At 31.9% G+C, this 21,124-nt stretch overlaps 1 protein-coding gene across 10 annotated transcripts in view; it reads left to right on the forward strand.

Annotated features, from left to right (window-relative positions):
- LOC118199039 (putative ATP-dependent DNA helicase HFM1) overlaps window positions 1–21,124 on the forward strand; it is a 511,790-nt gene that overhangs the window by 137,062 nt on the left and 353,604 nt on the right. For all 10 annotated transcript variants that reach the window (XM_085816885.1, XM_085816888.1, XM_085816889.1 and 7 more), the window contains 2 exons: window positions 12,041–12,087; window positions 20,424–20,577. In XM_085816885.1, coding sequence (XP_085673011.1) covers window positions 12,041–12,087; window positions 20,424–20,577 — 201 coding nt within the window. The remainder of the gene's footprint in view (window positions 1–12,040; window positions 12,088–20,423; window positions 20,578–21,124) is intronic.

Genomic DNA, 21,124 nt, shown 5'->3' on the forward strand with positions numbered 1-21,124 from the left:
ATTAGTTATTTTGAGGGGAAAAAAACTATGAAAATTCGTTTTTAAATTATTGCGAAAAATCCAGGAAGAAATGTTCTTTGATAAAACGTTTCTTCTTAGCATGTGTTTCTCAATTTCCTCTACGTATACGCGGAGAAGGAAATTCTGGCCGGCAGGTTCCGTAGCCAAATCCCTTGGCAAATATTCCCTCCGCTTTCTAGTGCCATAATAGCATTACGTGTATGGAACCTTTTCTTCTTTACATAGACGTTCTTTAGTTGGAATAGTCTCCATGTATGGTACAACGGAATTTGGTGACATGATGATGAGCAGTAAACGGATAATTTTGGTCATGGCGACAATTTTCAAAATCGTGCCAAGGCCGTACCGCATACTAGGATTTTACCGCAGAATCTTTTTAAACCTTTTTTTTTCTTTTTGATAAATACATTATCTGTCATTTTGCAGTAAAATAAAAAATAGTTATCAGTTATCTAGGCTAACCATGTAATATAACTATATTCACTAAAATATCGTTGATTATTCTAATTCAATTTTTAAGTAATTATCTTTATTTTTATGTAATTCGTATCATTTAATGTTGCTTCTTCCCTCTAAATTTATTTATTATTAGTAAATAATATTTCCAAATTTCAGGAGATTTCCTCTGGCATAATCCTGAAATTAATTCTAGCAGTATGATGGCATACCATCAGGAAATTTAATGCACATATTTTTTCCTTATGTATGCTGCAAAATAAATATAAAATACCTCAATTTATTAAAAAAATATATCATTAAATAGATTTCTTTCTTTCGTTTAGCTTCAGAATGTCTGCAAAAAAAGCCTTATTTTATTCCAGGTTGGGCAGTCCTGTTGAACTAGTGATGATCATGAGTAATAATTAAATAAAACATACAATTGTTATTCAATGTATATATCTTAAATTTTATTAAGTTTCTTAAGTGGAAAAGTAAACAAAATTATCAAACAAAGTATACCGAGAATAATTAAGAATAAATGTCTCCTGCGATTTATTAAATAATTAAGTGAATTTGCTACACAATACAAGTAATACCATAATTAATTTACCTCTTAGCACAGCCAACGTACTTTACGCGGATAGATTGGAATTTTCTTTAAATACACCTGGAAAAGTCAGGGAATTTCATTCTCCTGTTTGAGTGGCAACTTTGTATCAGGCGCTTTTCCTTTAACTTTTTAAGAGTAAATTCCACTTCACCCAAAGTAAAATCATAATCATTTATGGTCTCTGGAGGTATCCTACAATCTGATCTATATTGATAATGACATGATAGATCACCATAAGTAATATCACAAGGAAAGTGATATTGTAGGAGATAATTTACTGTCTCGTCTATATTCTTAGTATAAGACTCATCTTCATATTTCAAAGAGGCAATTTGTAAAGCTGGTTTATATTTATTAACAGCAATATAGTAAGGAATGCCAAAAGGTTGATGAATATTCAAAGTGTCACATAGTTGTTTCCAAGCACAATTTTTACTAATGTTGATTTCTCGTTTATATTCAGCTAATTTCTTCTTATATTGAATCTTTAAAAAATTTTTCTCTATACGATTGTAACATCTCTGAAATTTTCTTCGATACAATCTAGCTTAACTTCTAAAAACGGACAGTTTTTCGAACCACCAATGCACCTGTTTACCCAGAGCGTTGCTCTGTTTCAGTTTGTTCATCTTCTTATTTTTCTTACAGATATCCACTATTGAGTTAGTAAGATCTTTAATATAAATACTTAAATCAGTTGTATTTTCTAAATTTTCTTCGGAAACTTGATTTATAAAGTTATACAGTTCTGCACAAAAATTTAGCCAATTCAAATCCCAAATATAGAAATGTTCAAATTGTTTCTCTCTAAGTAAGTTAGTTAAAAGTCCAATCTCAATGTAGCGATGATCACTACATTGAGATTGGACTTTTAAACAAGCGATGATTGCTACATGATATATCCATAAAAACAGACCAATTCAGGACAAAAGAAGATCTTAAAATGGTAAGGTCTATCGAGCTTTTGCCTCTGGCACCGGAAAACGTAGCCTGGCTGTCAGGATTATTAAGAACATTCAAATTGTTTGTCGAGCAGAATTCAGTTATAGCATCACCTTTTGGATCTATTGAGTGACCATAAGGACCCCATAGGGGACTCTTAGCATTGAAATCTCTGCAAATAATTATTTCCAAGTCTTCATGCGTTCAATAATACTGTTAATACAATATAAATAGTCATTCAAGACATCATTAGGGGGGCAATACACTGAAACAAAAACTATGTTTCTGTTATTAATGATCATTTTGATAGCCCCTATGTTCGAGGAAGCATGCAAAAGCATTGCTGGAGAGCTGTCAAACAGAATGATTGCCTCTCGTGGATAATTTTTGTCACAAAAAGTTATAAATTTCATTGGGATTCCCCGAACGTTATTATCCACTACATAAGGTTTTGGGATCAAGACTATTTTATAGCCTCTTTCAATAGTTTTAATATATAATTGATTTAAGTAAGCTTTGGCGTGATTTAAATTTATTTGAACCATTTTAAAGTATTCATCACTTCAACTAGCCATAATTGGTACGACTGATTAAAAGATCCATTTGTCGTTTGTGACAATGATAATTTTTATCTAAGCTAGAATGATCAATACTAAGCTTCAATGTATACTTTTCATTTGTCTCTTTGCAATTAATACATTTTGGAGTAGCTTTACATTCCCAATGTTTATGCCCAACTTCACCACACTTAGCACATATTTGCGGTTCTAAGCACTTTGTTTGAAAGTGCCCATACTTTGAACATTTAAAACATTGAGTTACTTTAAAAAATTCTTTAATTTTAAGACGACACCATCTTATTTTAAGTTTTCCTGCTTTTATAAGTTCTGTATATTTCTTAGCATCTACACTGGCCACCCAATGTACTTTGTTATTTCTACCTTTTATCGAAAATTTGAGGTCAAAACCACCATTTTCAAAGACCATATTTTGGTCTCTAATCATAATCTTAAGATCATCTTGTAGAGATATTAGGTACTTTTTTTTTTTTTTTTTTTTGACCAGAGAGAGGAAAAATTAGCAACGCCTTCGCCGGGAATCGGTGACGGACCTCTGGAATACCGGCCCAGTGTGCTACCGTTACACCACGAAGGCACGCTGGAAAGCGGGGGGAATACCTTATATACTCCCCTTTTTAAAGGGTGACTAGGGTTTAGGGGACTTAGTCGCCAAATCCTGGGTATGCAGAATCATCATCCACAACCCTTTTAGTTCGGGCGCCACTGTAAAGCCATTAGGTTTTTTTTTTTTTTTTTTTTTTTGGAGCCAGAGAGAGGAAAAATTAGCAACGCCTTTGCAGGGAATCGAACCACGGACCTCTTTAATACTGGCCCAGCGTGCCACTGTTGCACCACAAAGAAACGCTGGAAAGCTGGAGAAATACCTTTTAATCTCAAGAAAGATTAAAATCTACATCATAAATAATAATTTTGATCTTTCTTAACAGGACGTGGAATTATATCGTTTCTTAGGCAAATCATTTATTTTAACCTATGTTTCCTCTGTTTCTTCAATATCAGAGGCTTTAAACATTCTATTAGAACACCTCCTTTATTAATTTTTCTTAGTCTTCTAACACCAATGTGTAACTGGGTGGGATTAATTGAGTTTATAATTTTGCTTTTGACCTCCTCAGAAGTAGTTCCTTCCTTTTTTGGATAGAGTAGAACTGTGAATTCTTCGGACCTATTTCTACTTGTAGATCTATCTTGTATTTTCTGTATTATTTTCTGAGGAAAACGTTTTGGATCTGCCACTGCTACAAATGAAAGTGGCTGAAAATTTGATAACATTTTTGTTTGCTCTTCAAGCCTTCCCTTAAGGATGGCATTATCAAAAGTTTGTGTAACCAATAAATCATAAATTTGGTATGCCATAGAAATAATTATTCCTTTCGAAATATCCATGACTCTACTTGAGTCTAATACATTTCTAAAGAACTTAAAATTGCTCATCCGTCTGCTAATATAGCAGTAGACTCAAATGGTTCTATCTGAATTTCTTGAGAAATTTGTAAAGACATTATCCAATCAATACCCTTTTTAAAATAGTAGAATAATGTAGAAATCAGTAGAAAATCAATGTAGAAACGTACTTACAGTTTGATGATCATTTCAAAACTTTTTTATTGTAAAAATAGTAATCCAAAAATCGAAACCAAAGCACGACGAGCCATCTAGACACTCAAAAATGCAAACATCCATAAGTTCATCAAATAGTCTCAGAAACATAAAGTGTGATATAATATCACAACCGGAACACAATAAGCTTCAAAATATCACAAAATAAAGCGCTGTAAAATAGTATTTACTGGGAAAAATAGCATATTTTCAGGAGCCGATGAAAGCACAAACCAATATGGTGCGAGCATGCGCATGGTCCCACTGCAGCCAAGACTACAGAAGAACATAATGGATAATTCCTCCCTGCACTGCTCCCCAATTAAGATACTTTTGTGGAATGCACAGAATTTAACATTCAAAATTTATGAACTGCAGTATTTTCTCTCTCAGAACTGTGTGGCTATTTGCTTAATATCTGAAACTCATGTAAATTCAATCAGAGACTCTGGCTTGCTAACTACTGCACATACCATTGTAATCGTCTCCACCACAGAAGTGGGGGTGCTATTACTTATGCAAAATGAACTTTGGAATCATGTTTTAAAAATACATCAAACTCCTCTGGTTATGAAGCTGTCAAGGCAAGTATTAAACTGCCAAAAGTTGGCTCTGTCACCTTTTATGCTATCTATAATTGACCAAATAACCACCTTACAGCAGATAAGCTCCTTAATATGGACACTCCCACGATTCTTTGGTGGTGACCTCAGCACAAAGCATTGTGATTGAGGTTGCAATAGGACAAATTTAAATGGCCAGACCTTACATAATTATGTAAATTACAATCCTGTCTTTTTACATGTTCCGGATGAGCCGACTTATCAGCCGAGTGTAATAAATAGACAGCACAATATTTTGGACTTTTTCATTACTACTGTTAATGTGCCCATGTTAATCGCAGTATTTAACGTCTTGTCATCTGATCACGTGCCCGTGCTGGCCTATCTCAGAGTGAGAGTAGACCCAAGGATATGCCCCCTCTCCAAATTACAGACTGGGACTTATTCAGCAATATCCTTATGACTTCAAATTAACTTCAAAAACTTCAAAAACTAGAAGTTTAAAAACTCTTGAAGATATCGAATGTACTATGAATAAACTCACAGACTTTACCATGCAAAATTGTCACGAAAGAGGTCAACTGTGATAAATTTGAACATCAGCTCCCAGAAAGCATCGAAGTCATGAAACATCATAGTTGTGATTATAATGTTTTTTGCCTTCCACCACACTTCAAATCATGTCATTCGACTAAACAAAAGTTAACTTCATTTTATTCCTTTTTTTCCTGTGCACTTTAAGTTTCCTTTTCCAAATTTGATCTAGAACTAAATTATTTATAAGAAGTAGCTTTGACAGGGGCTTATTGTCCAACATTATTAGCCAAGCAGTTAAAAAATAGTCATCTTGACACACCAAAAGGCACACTGTTGTTTTAGAAGGTTATAAAAATTCTGTTCTCATTCCTTTATTTTCATCTATTAGTTAAAAAACTGTACATATTTTACAGAAACTTAACTTTCGGGTCGTTTATTTTCCTATCAATAAAATTCCGAGTCCCATACTTAAGGACTCCATTCCAGATATGAATTCCTGGGGTATTTACAGGATTCTTTGCCAGTGTGGTTTAATTTACATTGGTCAAACTAAGAGCCTTAAAATTCAACTTTGAGAAACATGACACATATGTTAGGAAAAAGGGAACACAGAGTTCTTCTGTTGCCACATTATTGTTGGTCTGAAAATCACTTCCATTTTTCTTCAGCCAAAATTATTAAAAAAGCATCTTCCATTGGTGAATTAGATTTTCTAGAGGCATTTCACATTTATAAAAACTCTTTCTGTTCTAGTTAACGACCCTAATTCCAATGCATGTTACCTTCAGCCTTTAAGGAGATTGTCTTAGTTTTCTTGTTTCATCAATAGATGGTTTCAGTAGCTTAACTCCTGCCCAGCCATTCTTATCTTATTACTATATCTTATCTCGTTCATTTACACTTTGATGATGGTTCTGTAAAACCATTGAAACTAGGCTCGTGAAAATTTGCAAATATAATGCTGATTTTTGTTGTTTGACTTCTAAATTAGTGTTTGTTCGGCATGTTATTTTATCTTAACAAAAAGGTTCTTACATCAACTAACAAATTGTGTGCAATTAATAAAAAATTAACTATGGAAGAGTCAAGTAAGAGAAAGAAATGTAGAAATATTCATTTCTATGCAGGATACAAAAGAGGCAACCATTTCTTTAATAGTCAAATGTTTTAATAACAACAGAAGAAAATTTTGAAATGTATTTTCCATTGTTAAACACTGAACAGTTTGATTGTATAAGAAATCCATTTGTTTCTTCTGGCTTCTCCAGCTTAACTCTGAATCAAGAAAAAGAGCTGATTTCACTTTTTCTGAGTTGCAAATTAAAATTGAAGTTCATTGAAAATACTCCTGAAAAATTCTAGATTTTTGTTAAAAATCAACACTTGTGTCAAGCCAAAAAAAAATACTAAACACATTATTATTTTCCATATTATAATTTTGCGAGTTAGGATTTTCAATGGTTAATATTAAAACAAAGAAACATGAGAACCTGGGAAATTTTGAGAAGATTTAAATGATTTTATCATTTATTCATCCCAGTATTGCGGGAGCTGCAAGTATCACCAAGCTTGTGAATTTTATTAAATTTGAGAATTTTTTTTTTAAATATTGTAATTTGAAGTGATTTTTATATATATTTGCATCAATCAGTATCAGTATTTTATTTGTTTATAAAAGTATCACTTTAAAGCAGGGTTGGCAAACTTTTTCCCCATGCCTGCGTATCTCTATTATTATCAGTAGTTTATTCTAAATATCAATATCAGTATTTTGGTCTTTTACAAAGAGTAACTTTAAAGCAGGGATGAGCACATAGCCTGCAGTACAATTCCTTTCCCCCTCTTTAATAATGGAGGTATTTTTGTGAACAAGTCCTTTTTTTTTTTTTTTTTTTTCATTTTGCCCTTGATTTCAAAAAGTTTGGCAGACTTGCTTTAGACCTTGTATTGTATTGCAAGTGTTCCATGCAGAAAAAGATGGAGTTTAGTTTTCTTTGACTTCAGAAAGATTGAGAAGAGCATAGGCAATTGCTTTAACTTATTCAGTTCTGTTTGTCGATGGACTCTTATTTTGTTCGTTGATTATTTTAAAGTGTTTAATTTTCATTTAAAGATATAAGTATGAACTCTATACTAATTTTTGGCATTTATCTTTATGAATAAGTTTTAGCTGGTTACTTGTGGCTATCAGAATGTCAAGTAAGATGCTATTTATTTTAATCATTTTATACATATCTTGTGTTTGGCTTTCTTCAGTAGTTACTCTGTTAATTTTTGGTTTCTCCTGATAGGACTCAGTGGCCGTTTTGCATTCCATTTCTTTACATTTTAGTGTTTGTGTATAAAATGTTTAAATTCTTTAACTACAACTGACTAATGTGTCTATTGTCTCTATCTAGAAAATTTGTACCTATAATCACAATGGATTGTTGTCTTACATAAAACAGCTCTTACTGTTCTTCAAAGTGATCCCTTGCTGGAAATGTACATCTGGGAACAACTGTACAATGAAAATTCCTGGCATAGTCATTTTAAAGACTCTTTTCAGCTGGCTCGTAACATTACATTGGATGTCTGAAATGTCCAAAAACCTTCAGGGCTGATTTCACAGAAGAAAAAAATCTCAGAAGTAAGGTTGGTCATTCAGGAACACAACTCCCCTGTTGTCCAGGAATTGTTATAATAGAAAGGCAGTGTGTGGCCAGGCATTGTTGTGAAGCAGGGTCCTGTTGCCTTGCTTTGCATACTAGGGGTGTACCCACTTAATCTGTCAAACAGACATTTCAGTATTTTTACATAGGTAGCAGCATTTAACATTTGTTCCAGTGTCTAAGTGTGGGGCATGAGTCGGAAAAAATTTTGGATCACTATGCGGTGGGCCATCTCAGGACCAATTCCTACTTTTTCTGTTATTATTTGCACTGTCACACAACGATCCTGGGCCAAAAGTTCCTTCACTTTCTGTACGTTGTGCAGGGTGCATGGAGTTTCAAGCCAACCACCTCAGGGTGAGTTTTCAGTGGTGTCACGCCCTTCTCAGAAATGTTTAAACCACTCACACACACACTTCAAAGTGACAGCATATTCTTTGTAAACTATTATTGGCATTTCATGAGTCTCCTCTGCTGATTTTCCATGTTCGAAACGGAGCATCATGTTCCTTTGCTGATCCATTTTGTGTTTCGACCGCATGCATAATACCTTCACTCTACAATATGCGGTTTCCACATGTTAAACACACTCACAGTGCTGTTGCTGTGAAACTGGTTGAGACTAGTCTTGTCCTGTCTGGTGTGGGATGCACCGGTTGCACACTCTTACAAATGTGATTACTATCATGTTATTCACCGAACTTTCTGGACAGAGGTTCAGGAAGCTTATTGAATGTGTCTATAGCCTTCATGGCTATCTCTCTACAGTATTCATTACAACTTCTGTTCTGAAGTTAGCTTGCATATTATTACAATAAGAAAGTTTATTGTCTAATCTTGCATACTTTAAAACATCAGATTTATAAAGATTTTTCTAGTTTATTGTTAAATTCAGTTACACATTCTAGTTTACTGTTAAATTTTGTTTTGACTTCTTATTTCCCGTTTTGATTATACAGTCAAAAGTCGTTAATTCAGACGTCAAAGCTACAAACTTTCTGCGCATGCGTCGCACTGACGTTGCACATAAGGCCTTTACGGCTGTGAATATGCATGTGTGCATGCCCAAAATACGTTTACGCATGCGCGTTTAATGTATAACGGACGGTATAAGCTAAGCTAAAATTATCTAATTCAGTTAATGTTGCAGATTGCGTTGTTCCTTATTCTTCGAATTGGATCCAGCTTATTATTTTTTGCAGACTGTTAGTGCAGTTTTATAAAAGTAAGCTTGAACTTTCGATTATGTCAAATAGAATTTCCAATATATATTTACTAATATGTAAAGGATCTACGAAGCGAAAGTATGTTTCCATTAAACAAAAGTCCATTGAACAAAAAGTGGAATTGCTGCAAAAATGGATAAAGGCATATCCTTTGTTTATCTAACCATTCCGAAATCTGTTTATCAATTTCACGCTGCTCTGCGGCAGGGGGACCCTGCGGCGTGCAATGAATTGGAAGTTGATCTGTCAGCACTATCTTTATCGGTCAGCGCAGATGTTTTTATTTTATTTGGCTTATAATTCTTTACTAAATGTAGTATTTCATCTCAATGTACTCCGTCTTTGTATGATTTAAATCAAATTCCTCGTCATTATAATTCGCTTCCGATAACGAAGAAAGTAAAGTAAACAAATAAATATTAAGCTTTTTTTTTTTTTTGTAAATTTTGATACCCTTTAGATCCTAATTGTTCTTTATTTCATAAATTATGGTTTCATATTTTTAATTTTATAATTTCTGCATGCCATCTTACCAGATTTACACTGATGATCTATAATCCGGAATCGCCGAAGTTCCGACGAGTCCAGATTAACGACTTTTGACTGTAGTAATATAATGTATAGAATATATTCGTAATAAAAAAATAATGCAAATGATATTAAAATGCTGAATCTGCCATAAAATGCTCTAAAATATATTAAGAATAGTCACTACCTAACTATGCTAGCATTGGATTCGAAAATGTTTCTCTGTCGGTGGAAAAATCAGACATACGATGATCTAGAATTAGTTAAAAAAGTATTATTTATTTTACATGTTGTTTTTAAAAATACAATTACACATAATTGTTTTTAAAAAAGTACAATTTTTAAACAATTAAAATAAGTAGATATATTTATTAATAATAATATAATATTATAATGCATTAATACAATTAATTACTATGTATACATTTTTCTTGCCTTGGATGAAGCAAATTTATCAATTACTTCATCAAAGTCGATCCTTTTAAATTCTTCTCTTTCTTATTTAAAAGTGCCAGATGACTTAGGGGATCTTGTTCCATCGTTAATTGTAAATATGTCAAAATTAATTTTAATTTGCTGAACGAATGTTCATAGCTAGCATTTGATAATGAAATAGTAAGGAGTATTTGAAGTGGGACTCTTATGTTTGGGAAAACATTTTCTCTATAGATCTGTAATGGAGTTTTAGAACATCTTGCTGACATATTCACTGCTGAAAACAGTTAGGGGATATTATGGTAAGAAATAACCATATAATCAATAACCTTTTTAAGAAAAGGAAACAGAAGAGATTATAAAGGAAAATTATAATGCGTATAAAGTTGGGAATATGCAAATTTATCCTGTGACCTCGAAAACTATGCGTTTTAGATAAGGAGTAAGGAGCAACCTGCAGCATTCCGTTTGTATAGTGATCATTAATTTTAAATGCATTTTCCAGAAATCGATCAAAATAAAACCTTAAATTTTCCGGAAAATCTTGTTAGGAGATCATTTGGCACCCCCTTGCAAGCGGCGCTTGGGGCATCATACACCCCCTTGCTCCCCCTCGCTACACCACTAATTAATAGTTGTGCAGCCATACCAGACAAAATTATTTTGTGTTGTGCTATCGATTTCTTTTATAATGAAATGTATTAATGCAGAGTCTGTTATTACTACAGTTGTGAAACTCCTCCATGCTTATTAGACATTCCTGAAGTGATTCCTTGTGCTTTATTTTACAGTTCATTAGCATTTCATGATATTGCACAAAATTCCAAGCTAAATCAAATACATCAATACATCTTTCAGTTTATATTACATTAATTTTCATTTAGCTTGTTTCAATTTCAATAAGCATCAAAGCATAGAAATGAACTAAGTTTTTGAGCAGATATATTTAATAATTGTGCAACATTTTTTTAAATTTCTAATCGAGTAATATTTTAAAATGGATCTGTGTTAAATGGAGGCAGGATAGTTCTAATGTAAATAAAATTAAATGACTTTTTTTTTTTTATTTTTTGATATAGTGCATTTATTTTTTGATATAGTACAAACATATTTCACGAATGCCTGTATTTTGTTTTCAATTTGTATAGATTGTGTGTATATGTTATTGCTTTTTCACTGTACTGCTGATTTTAGGCTATGCTTATCATCTTCATTTTTTCAAGTTATATTATCTTGTACAATATTTGCATCAAATAATCTGAAATCTCTCAACTAAGAAAGGATGTGCTCATTCACATCTACTAGTGATTTTTTTTATTGGACTATCCAAAATAGTACATATAGTTAACAACTCATTAACAGAAAATGACTGCTATGTTTAATTTTTTTACTGTGCGCCATAGCTTTAAACAGAAACCTTTCAAAATTTGTAATTCGATTTTGATTTTTCTATCAATGTTAGTTTAGAAAAGGAGTTCATATAAAGTTTTTACTCTATAGTAAAGTACTCTAGAAATTTGGAAATGCTGTAAAATCATTTTGAACTAACATGTAACAGTAATGCTCAGTAAGCTTCAAGAAAAATGGTTTTTCAAAATACTGGAAGCATGTGCAAGCCAAAGAATAATGTTTATCAAAGTCAGTCAGCATAAAATCTTTGAATCCTATTAATATAGGTGAAAATAATAACCATGGGTTTTATATTCTTATAGCTTATTTGTTTTTTGAATTTGCCTTACTGTTTATTTCTTCTTCAGAATTTTTCACGTCAGGAATAAAGGATAACTAGAAAGCAGATATGTATGAAATGTCACTTAAGGTTAAAAGAAACACTTAAATTCGCAAAAAATTATACACTCTTTTATTAATGTTGTGAAAGAGTCTGAATTTATTTTTTCCTTTCTAGGCTGCCGAGTGGTTGAGTTCTTCAGATATTAAAGGCATTGCTTACAAGTAATAATATGAAATTTTTAAAGCTGTTTGTTCTAAAATTTTTATAAAATTTTGTTAGATTTTGTGTAAATATAATAATAAAGAAAAATGTGCTAATTCTTTGTTAAGTAATTATATTTTTTTAAAAAAAGTAAAAACTAAATTTTTAGTGATGGAGTATTGCAAAGTTCACAGATATGTAATAATACAACAGGAATCCGTTTTTCTGTGTTATTCAATCTGGTAATAAGTACTCTTATCTGCATCATCTCAGAATCACTTCCTGTTGTTCAAACATTGTTATATACTGATAATTAAGTGATCTGAATACCAGGCTCTGATGTTCTTAATTCTGAGGTCAAATTAGATAATATTATGGACTGCTTGTCAAAGGATTTGGGAAATGAGTTCTTAATCAATGTTGAAAAAACTAATATTTTTTTTTTTTTTTCTTTGAGTACCAAAAATATAAAATTAACCAAAGATAATAACAATCAGTAGTACTTCCAAAGAATTGGTAATGCAAAATATTTGGGCATTATTCTTTATAGAAGTTATGGAATAAAATCATTTCAATTTCAGTAATTTAAAATAAATCATGTCTTCTATCTCTGCTTAAGAGACTTGCTGGAATGTAATGGTAAGCATCAAAAGAGGTTCTTACATCTTACTCCTATACACATTGGGTCTTTGATTATGGCGCCAAATGTGTTATCATTGCCTCTATATGTATATTAATCAAAACTTGATGTAATATCAAGTTTTGTTTCCAAAACAAAGTAAATTTGATTCCAAAGTCAAAATAGAACTCTACGTCTTCTTAGTGATGCTTAAACTCTACATCGATCCTTGCTATGGAGTTACAAACTGGTGTTGGCTGTTTCAGCAAACTGCAATTTTATGTGCCATTTTGTCTCTTGGAGAAAAACTGTTACATGAAGAAAACTGTTACATGAAGAAAACTGTAGGAGATTTCTGCTATCACATGGTAAAATTGAAGACTCATTGCATTTTTCTTATCTGAGTTGTATAAGTATATTGAATCAATAAATACAGTCAAAAGTCGTTAATCTGGACTCGTCAGGACTTCGGCGGTTCCAGATTATCGATTTTTCCGGATTATAGATCATCAGTTTAAATCTGGTAAGATGGCATGCAGAAATTACAAAATTAAAAATATGAAACCGTAATTTATGAAATAAAGAACAATTATGATCTAAAGGGTATCAAAATTTACAAAAAGAAAAAGCTTAATATTTATTTGTTTACTTTATTAAACATTTCTTTCAATGTAAGTTGCTTCGTTTCATGTGATAATACTTTCTCTTTAATTCTATTAAACAGACATAATTTCTTGTTTAGTTACAAAGTTCCGCTGTTCAAGTCCTATAATTGCTGTGTTGAGAATACCGACTAATTTGTCAATCGAAATGTTTTCGTTTTCAATAACCTCTGGGTCACTTTCTTCACTATCGGAAGCGAATTATAATGACAAGGAACTTGATTTAAATCATATCAAGACGGAGTACATCGAGATGAAATACTACACTTAGTAAGGAATTATAAGCCAAATAAAATAAAAACATCTGCCCTGAAGATAAGGATAGTGCTGACAGATCAACTTCCAATCCGTGGCGTGAAATTGATAAACAGATTTCGGATTTCAAAACATACTTTCGCTTTGTAGATACAAATTACATATTAGTAAATATATATCGGAAATTCTATTTGACATAATCGAAAGTTCAAGCTTACTTTTATGAAATTGCTCTAACAGTCTGCAAAAAATAATAAGCAGGATCCAATTCGTAGATTAAGGAACAACGCAATCTGCAACATTAACTGAATTAGATAATTTTAGCTTACCTCCGTTACACATTACACGCGCATGCGCACAAACATATTCGCAGCCGTAAAGGTCTTACGCGCACTTGTAAACACCTTGCATGAACCCAACGCATGCGCAGAAAGTTTGTAGCTTTGAGGTCCGGATTGTGGGTGTCCGATTTAACGACTTTTGACTGTATTAAAAAATTTAGGGATACAAATTTCAGTCTAAACACTTGTTTGGGCATGTTGAAATATGCAATTCCAAAACTTGACTGTGTACCTCCCAGTTCATTAAAATATATTTTCCCTAGTTGAATTTAAATTTATCACTCTTGCTACTAGCCAGAAAAAATATTCTGTTGATGGCTAGATGTATATCTATGCATATAGCATTTCTCCAATTTGTCTAAATTGAAGAAATTTTGAGCTTAAGCTCAGATTAATTTGATGAGAAAATTGTTGCAATTTATCTGGGAATCCAAAGATTCCTTGACAGATCAAAACAAAAATTGCTCACTGATAGATGCATATCATTAGAATTTGGATCTTTCAGTCGTTTAGTATCATTCCAAAGTAATCATTCAATCTATCATAATATGCCAATAGAGAAGTAGTTCTTCATTGGATTCATAGCCTTTATGTTTTGTCTGGAAACAGATAAACCTGGAAACAAAGTTTCTGTCTCCTGAGCCGTTTTACTCACCTACTCAGTTAAGAACCCCCCCCCCCAAATAAATAAAACTTAAACAAAATGTGAATAAAAAATGAGCATTTATGTACAGTGTGTTGAAAAACGTTTCAGGACATTTCTTAATCTAGTCGATTGATCAGCAAAATTCAACTTGCATTTTTCATCTCTCAGAAACACAACTTAGGGTATAAGTTAAATTCATATATACCTTTGCTCTAACATGGCTTTTGATACAAAATCAAACTTTTTCTAATGTGACTTACTGAATTTTGTCCATGTACCTAAAGTTATGTACAAATACCAAGTATGGTAAAATCATACAATCCCTTTTGGAGATATCTGCATTTATAACTTGGTGCTTATTTTCAACTAAACATTATAAATTTCATTTAATAATTATCAAGCTTAAGCCTTTTTTTTTACCAACTTGCCATTTTTTAAAAAATGTTTCTTCAGTGAATGAACATGTGCTAAAATCTTCCAGATCTTTAAAAACTCATGTTTTTTATTCTACATTTTAAACATAAAATTAAAACTTTTTTTTAATATAAAAAATTTTGCAAGCTGTTTATTTTAAAATAAGTTAAAATGTTGCATAATTATTTAGAGAATTTTTTTAAAAAATAAGTTCCTTTAAAATTTGTTTTGTTTGGCAGCACAATTTGATATTTACGATCATCTGCTATGTCAAAAATTCAGAATTTGAATTTAATATATGATTAAAAATGTCTGTGCATTCGAAAAAATATCAATATGTGGGAAAAGTAAATGTTAAATAGACCAGACTAGTTATTACTATTTATCAAATAATATCGTTAACTTTGAATTTAATTTTGAATACAGTATACTAAAGGATTAAAGTAAAGATTTTTGCATAAGATATTAGGAATTAATGCTCATTAAAATATGTTTCATATTTCTTATTATGATATGAAAATATATGTAGTAGTTTGCTGATAGCATTCATTCTGATAAATTATCAAATGGGGCCAAGTTATCAAAGGAGGTCCACCAGCTGCTGACTAATAAAAGCTGCTGAACAATGGTATTTCAGTCCAGGCTTTGAGTCCCAGTGAATAAGTTGGCTGCATGGCATTTCATAATTTTGCCCATGTGTAACTTGAGTATGAGCCAATTTCTCTTAATTATTCCTCCATGGGGCATCCCTCCCTTTCTATGTAGTGCTTAATAGTGCATGTGATAAATACAAAACAATTATGAGTGAACACAAATTTTTAATTCAATTATAAACTGGTCAAGCTGTGCTTAATAGTGCATGTGACAAATACAAAACAATTATGAGTGAACACAAATTTTTAATTCAATTATAAACTGGTCAAGCAGGTTGTAACGTTTAATTAAAATCATCATAATTCAGCTTCATGCAATGAGGCATGAATTTCTTATAAGGGATATCATAGGGAAAATATATCTTTTTTACAGAGTGCATTTCATGACACAAAGAATATATTTCAGGGAATGATATACCGTGCAATTTTCTCAATAACGGTATAGGATTTTTCAGCAAGCTTCAGAATTCCTCGTTAAAGCTCTCTCTTTATCTGCGAAAAACTGAAGAAAGTGCTGATTTACAGCCTGTCCATAATTGAATATTATACCATGCAAGGACTGTTGAAGAGAGAGAAGCAAGTAAAAGTCAGACAGTGCAAAATCAGGTGAATATGGAGGTGTGGCAACGCATCATGTCCAAGCTCCAAAAGTTTGTAATGGGTGACTAGACTTGTGTGTGGTTTCGTGTTATTGCGATGGAACATGACCCCTTTATGATTAATGAGTTTGGATCATTTCTGTATGATGGCTTCGTTCAGGCTGACAGAACACTTTGCAAATGATCTTTCAGTACTTAACTTCTTAAGTAGAAGTTTAAAAACACCTTAAAAATCCCACACCACTGAGAGCATAGTATTTCTCTGATGACTGTCTGCTTTCAATTTTGTTTGAGGCAGATTACCTCTTCCAGACCATGAAAGCTTGCACACCACATTGTTGTACACAACCCACTTCTCATCACCAGTTATCATTTGCTTCAAAAAAGGTTAATTTTCCTTACATTTAATGAGCATGTAGCATATGTTTATCCATACCATCAAATGAACTTCTTTTACCTCATGAGGAACCCACCCATTGAGCTTGCTTATGTATCCCAGTTTTTCAAATGATTGTGAACAGTTGAATGAAGAATGTTCAATGTTTGTGCAGTCTATCATGTTATGTAATGGTGGTTTGACTCAACTAATGCTTTTATTTGGTTGTCTTCAATTTTGGTTGGCCTTCCTGATCAAGGGACGTCATCGAGATCAAAATCACCAGCACGGAATTTCGTAAATCAGTGTTGGCACTGACATTCAAGTGGAGCATTATTGGCGATAACATTACTCAACTTTTCACAGGCTTGTCATGTACTCTTTGCTTTCAAATATAGGGGTAATTCAGCTTTTGATCTTCCATTTGTTGTCAAATCTGTTAAAACAAACCAAATAAAGATCAATATTAGTACACATGATTCTTAACATCTCAGCTATTTAGGATATAATAATTGTATGTATGCGAATAACTCTAGTACTTCCACAAATAAACATTTGCCATCTTTTACCAAAATATTTAATGACTTTTCTGACAACCCTATATTTTACTTTCTTGCAGAGTATCTGATGGTTAAATTAAATACTATTAGAATTAAAGCCTAGGATAAAATGTTTGATGATGATAAAGCAAAGAATGATAGTATTTGTGATTTTTATTGCATCATTTATTTTTAAATTTAGGATATAAAAAGCCCACACATTGAAAAATACCTAATATTTTTTCATTTCTGTAAAAAATAAAAAATCAGTTTCTTGCCATTTTCAAATTTGCTGTGTGCTGTATCCTTGATTGCTTATATTCTGAAAGAGAATTTCACATCTTTTTCAGGTGTTTAATTATCAATTTATATAAATGACAACCTGTAAAATGTCAACTTGCAAACAAGGCCTGGTGAAGATAGTCTGGTTCCTAAGCAGAATGTTCAAATGTTCATCTCCATAGTTTATATAAAGAGAAAACAAGATTATATAGAATTATATGATCATTATGGGGTCAATAAAAGTTGGAGCCATATTGGCTTAATTTTATTGATTAAATTAAAGTTTGAAATGCTTTCCTTTATTAATATTGCAGAGCATATCAGGATTAAGATTAAATTTGAAGCAAAGCAGCTTAGTCCTGAAGATTTTAACAACATAAATAACAGAATATACAGGTTGTGGCAGCAATTCAAGCCATTTTAAAAGCATTGTGTACGTGTGTCACTTTCATCTCTCTCTGTAGTTTGGTTGTACTTCAATGCCTCTAGTCTAACAAGCAGTCTCTAGAGACAGCTCTAATAGCCATCATATGACTGTGCAAAATCAGTCACCTGCTATCTTGTAGTATCCTAAAAAAGTTTAGTTGTAATGGAACAAAGAACAGTATGTTTTTTGCTGTTGAAGCATTTTACAAAAAATGGTGGCAATTACATAATCATTCAACATGAATATCGAAGCCATTACAGAATTGTTAGTTCATCATGGGTGGAAGAGAATAGTATTTTATTTATAGCCGCAGCAACACACTGCTTTCAAAGGGCTAAATTTGTTAATTAAAACTGAAAAATAAATATCTTACATTTTTCCAAATGGCAACAGTCTTGTGCACTAGAGGAACAAATGTTTTATTTTGAAGTGTTGCCACTGCTCACTTTCGGAGCATTGAATTTGAGAATAAAAAATTCATTCGAGTTTTATAATATGAAATAAATAATAAAACAACTTCAAAATTTGGGGTGCACATGTTTGGGTGGAGAACTATGTTATTCAAAATTTGATGGCTCTACATACTGTTGTTGTTTCACAGTGCAAGCAACATACATACATATATGCAGATTCTTCATTATTTAATTTCTTTAAAAATAATGCAGCCTGATAGTATTTGGCGGCAGTAATTTGAAAAGTGATATACTGTTTATAGTGAACCAACATAAAATCCCATTTTGAGATTAAAAGCCTCTTTTGTGCTAAAAAAACCTTGACTTTTTTTTTTATTATTTTAGACTCATTCAATTATTACACATTAAAAGTGTTAAATGTGAATTTGGTACAAATACGGAATTAATAGAAAAGATAGATTTGAATTTAAATACTTTTATGATTAAAGGTATTTTAAACAGTTAAATAATCAGTTCAGATTTGCAGTTTTAAAATTTACATTTTTTCAATAATAAGAAGAAATACATAATTTTTACCACATAATTAGTAAATTTAAATATAAACTGCACTGGACTGTCCTACAGAAATTCCATCTGCATGTGATAGATCATGTCTAGTGTGATTCTAGCAGTGGCACCTAATGATCATTTTCGAATAAGTGGTTGTGTCCCATAAGTTTGCCAAATATTGTGTTGAATACTTATAACAAGTCCTGCATATCACTTTTTTAGTGCAGATTCCATCTTCATGCCAACTTACTGGTGAAAGGCAAAAGCCTCATAACTGTTGAGCAGCTTCTATAGTTAACTTCTATAGTGAGCTGTTAAGGTTACCTCACTTATCCATATAGTTAAAACTTCGGCACTTTCTAATTATTTTGATGTAAAAACTAAGAATATTGAGTTGCAATAAAAAGCATGATGTGGTGATTTAATAACAGCTGTATTTTTTTTTTCTTATTTTTAATGAGTGTGTGAACTGAATGGATCTAAGGAAATCAACATTTTAATATTGAGCCTCAGAAATAATGTATCAGATTATATGCAATCATGTAAAAAATGTAAAGTAACACTAGCACATTGTAAAAGCAGAAACAAATAAATAAATATAGAGCTTGAAGTAGAAGTATATAATATCTGTATAGCGTAGTTTTATGTTCTACAATAAAAAGAGCAGTGCATAAGAAGGCTGAGTGATGGTAGAATTGATGATGCTTAAAGAATCATAAAAAGTTTGCCTGGTTGCAGATATCAGATTGGAATCTAGGAAAAAGAAGGGAAAAGGATAAGCTATTAACATGTTGTTATTTACCTCTTATGAAAAGAGTCATGTTATTAACTTTTATAACTCATTGTATGTTGCTTGTCTTAGTGTCAAAGGATTATATGTGTTATAGCTGATAAAGAAAGCTCAAGGTATGCCATTATGCTTAGATAATTCATCTAGTTTTTTATTGCGGAATTTTATCTGGATGTGCAAACATACTGAAAGTCTACTTTATATTTACATATTTGGTAAGACTCGCCTAACGCTAGATGGCGCTGAGAGCGCCATTGAGTGTGTGCTGAGTCTCGATGGAAGTTACTTGATGGATGATGTGCGATTTCTGAGATTGAGATATTATTATATTTAATTAAATCAATTTATATTTTATTGATTGGTGATTATTGATTTTGATTTATTAATATGAGATGTGATATTATGTTTTGCTGAACCACCACACTTTCAACAAACTTGGAGTACCACTGAATCTCAAAACCACCGATGTGCAATATTTTTTTTAAATTATGTTTATACATTTCTGCAGTCATTTATTACTCAAACTAGAAGCTTAATTCTTTTCACTGCTCTGTCTTCTCTTTTCTTTTCAAAAAGACAGTTTCCTTTGATTAGCAAAAATGCTGTTGTTCAAATTCCAGGGAATGGGCTGGCTGCATGGACGTTTTCGTGGTTTTTCCCATGTGTAATATGTATTCAAGTCTGTAACTCATAACTGGAGTTTCAAACCTCTGTTATTTCTTCATTGGTGTTACTAAACACTGCTAAAGAATTTTTTCATAAATGAATAGTTATCATTTATTTCATTTTAGGTTAGAGGAAAATTTACGGCCTGTGCATTTAAAAAAATTTGTTATTGGCTATCCGTGTCCTGACCATATGTCGGAATTTCGTTTTGATCTGATGCTGAGCTACAAGTTAAGCCATGTTATTCATTCATACTCTGAAAAGAAACCAACTTTAGTGGTAAGTTGTTTAACATAAATACTTCTTATTTAAAAATTCACCTGCATTAATTGTATTCTATTATTTTAAGGTAAACAGTGTTAAACGAAAATTTATGAAACTTCTGATGATTTCCATTTTGATGCTTATTCTTCCCTCCTCCCATTGCAAATTTTTCTGTCACTACTTTTTACGTCTTTCTCCCTTTATTACTGAAGAGGTAGCTTATTATGTTCATTATTTAAGCTATCTCATTTAAAAGCACTTATTTCTTGTGTTATTATGCAGGAAAATTACTATCCATGGATTATTTAAAGGAATTAAAAAGAACTCCATTGATAATAAAAAAACTGATGCATTTCTACATGTCATTCTTTTGTTCTTTTGTAACTGAGAGACTTTCTAGTTTATAGTTATACTGGGGAAAAAAAAAAAAAAACAGCAGTTTGAATTCAGGCCTGCAAATTATGGATATCATCAAATTGTCATAGTGTAGACCAGTGGTCTTCAAACTGTATTCCATCGAAGCGAGGGATCTTGTGAGTCAAATTGCAGGGTTCCACAGGTC

Source organism: Stegodyphus dumicola, chromosome 5, assembly GCF_044657685.1.
Source record: "Stegodyphus dumicola isolate Sdum_Otavi_A_Nest chromosome 5, ASM4465768v1".
Taxonomy (NCBI): Eukaryota; Metazoa; Arthropoda; class Arachnida; order Araneae; family Eresidae; genus Stegodyphus; species Stegodyphus dumicola.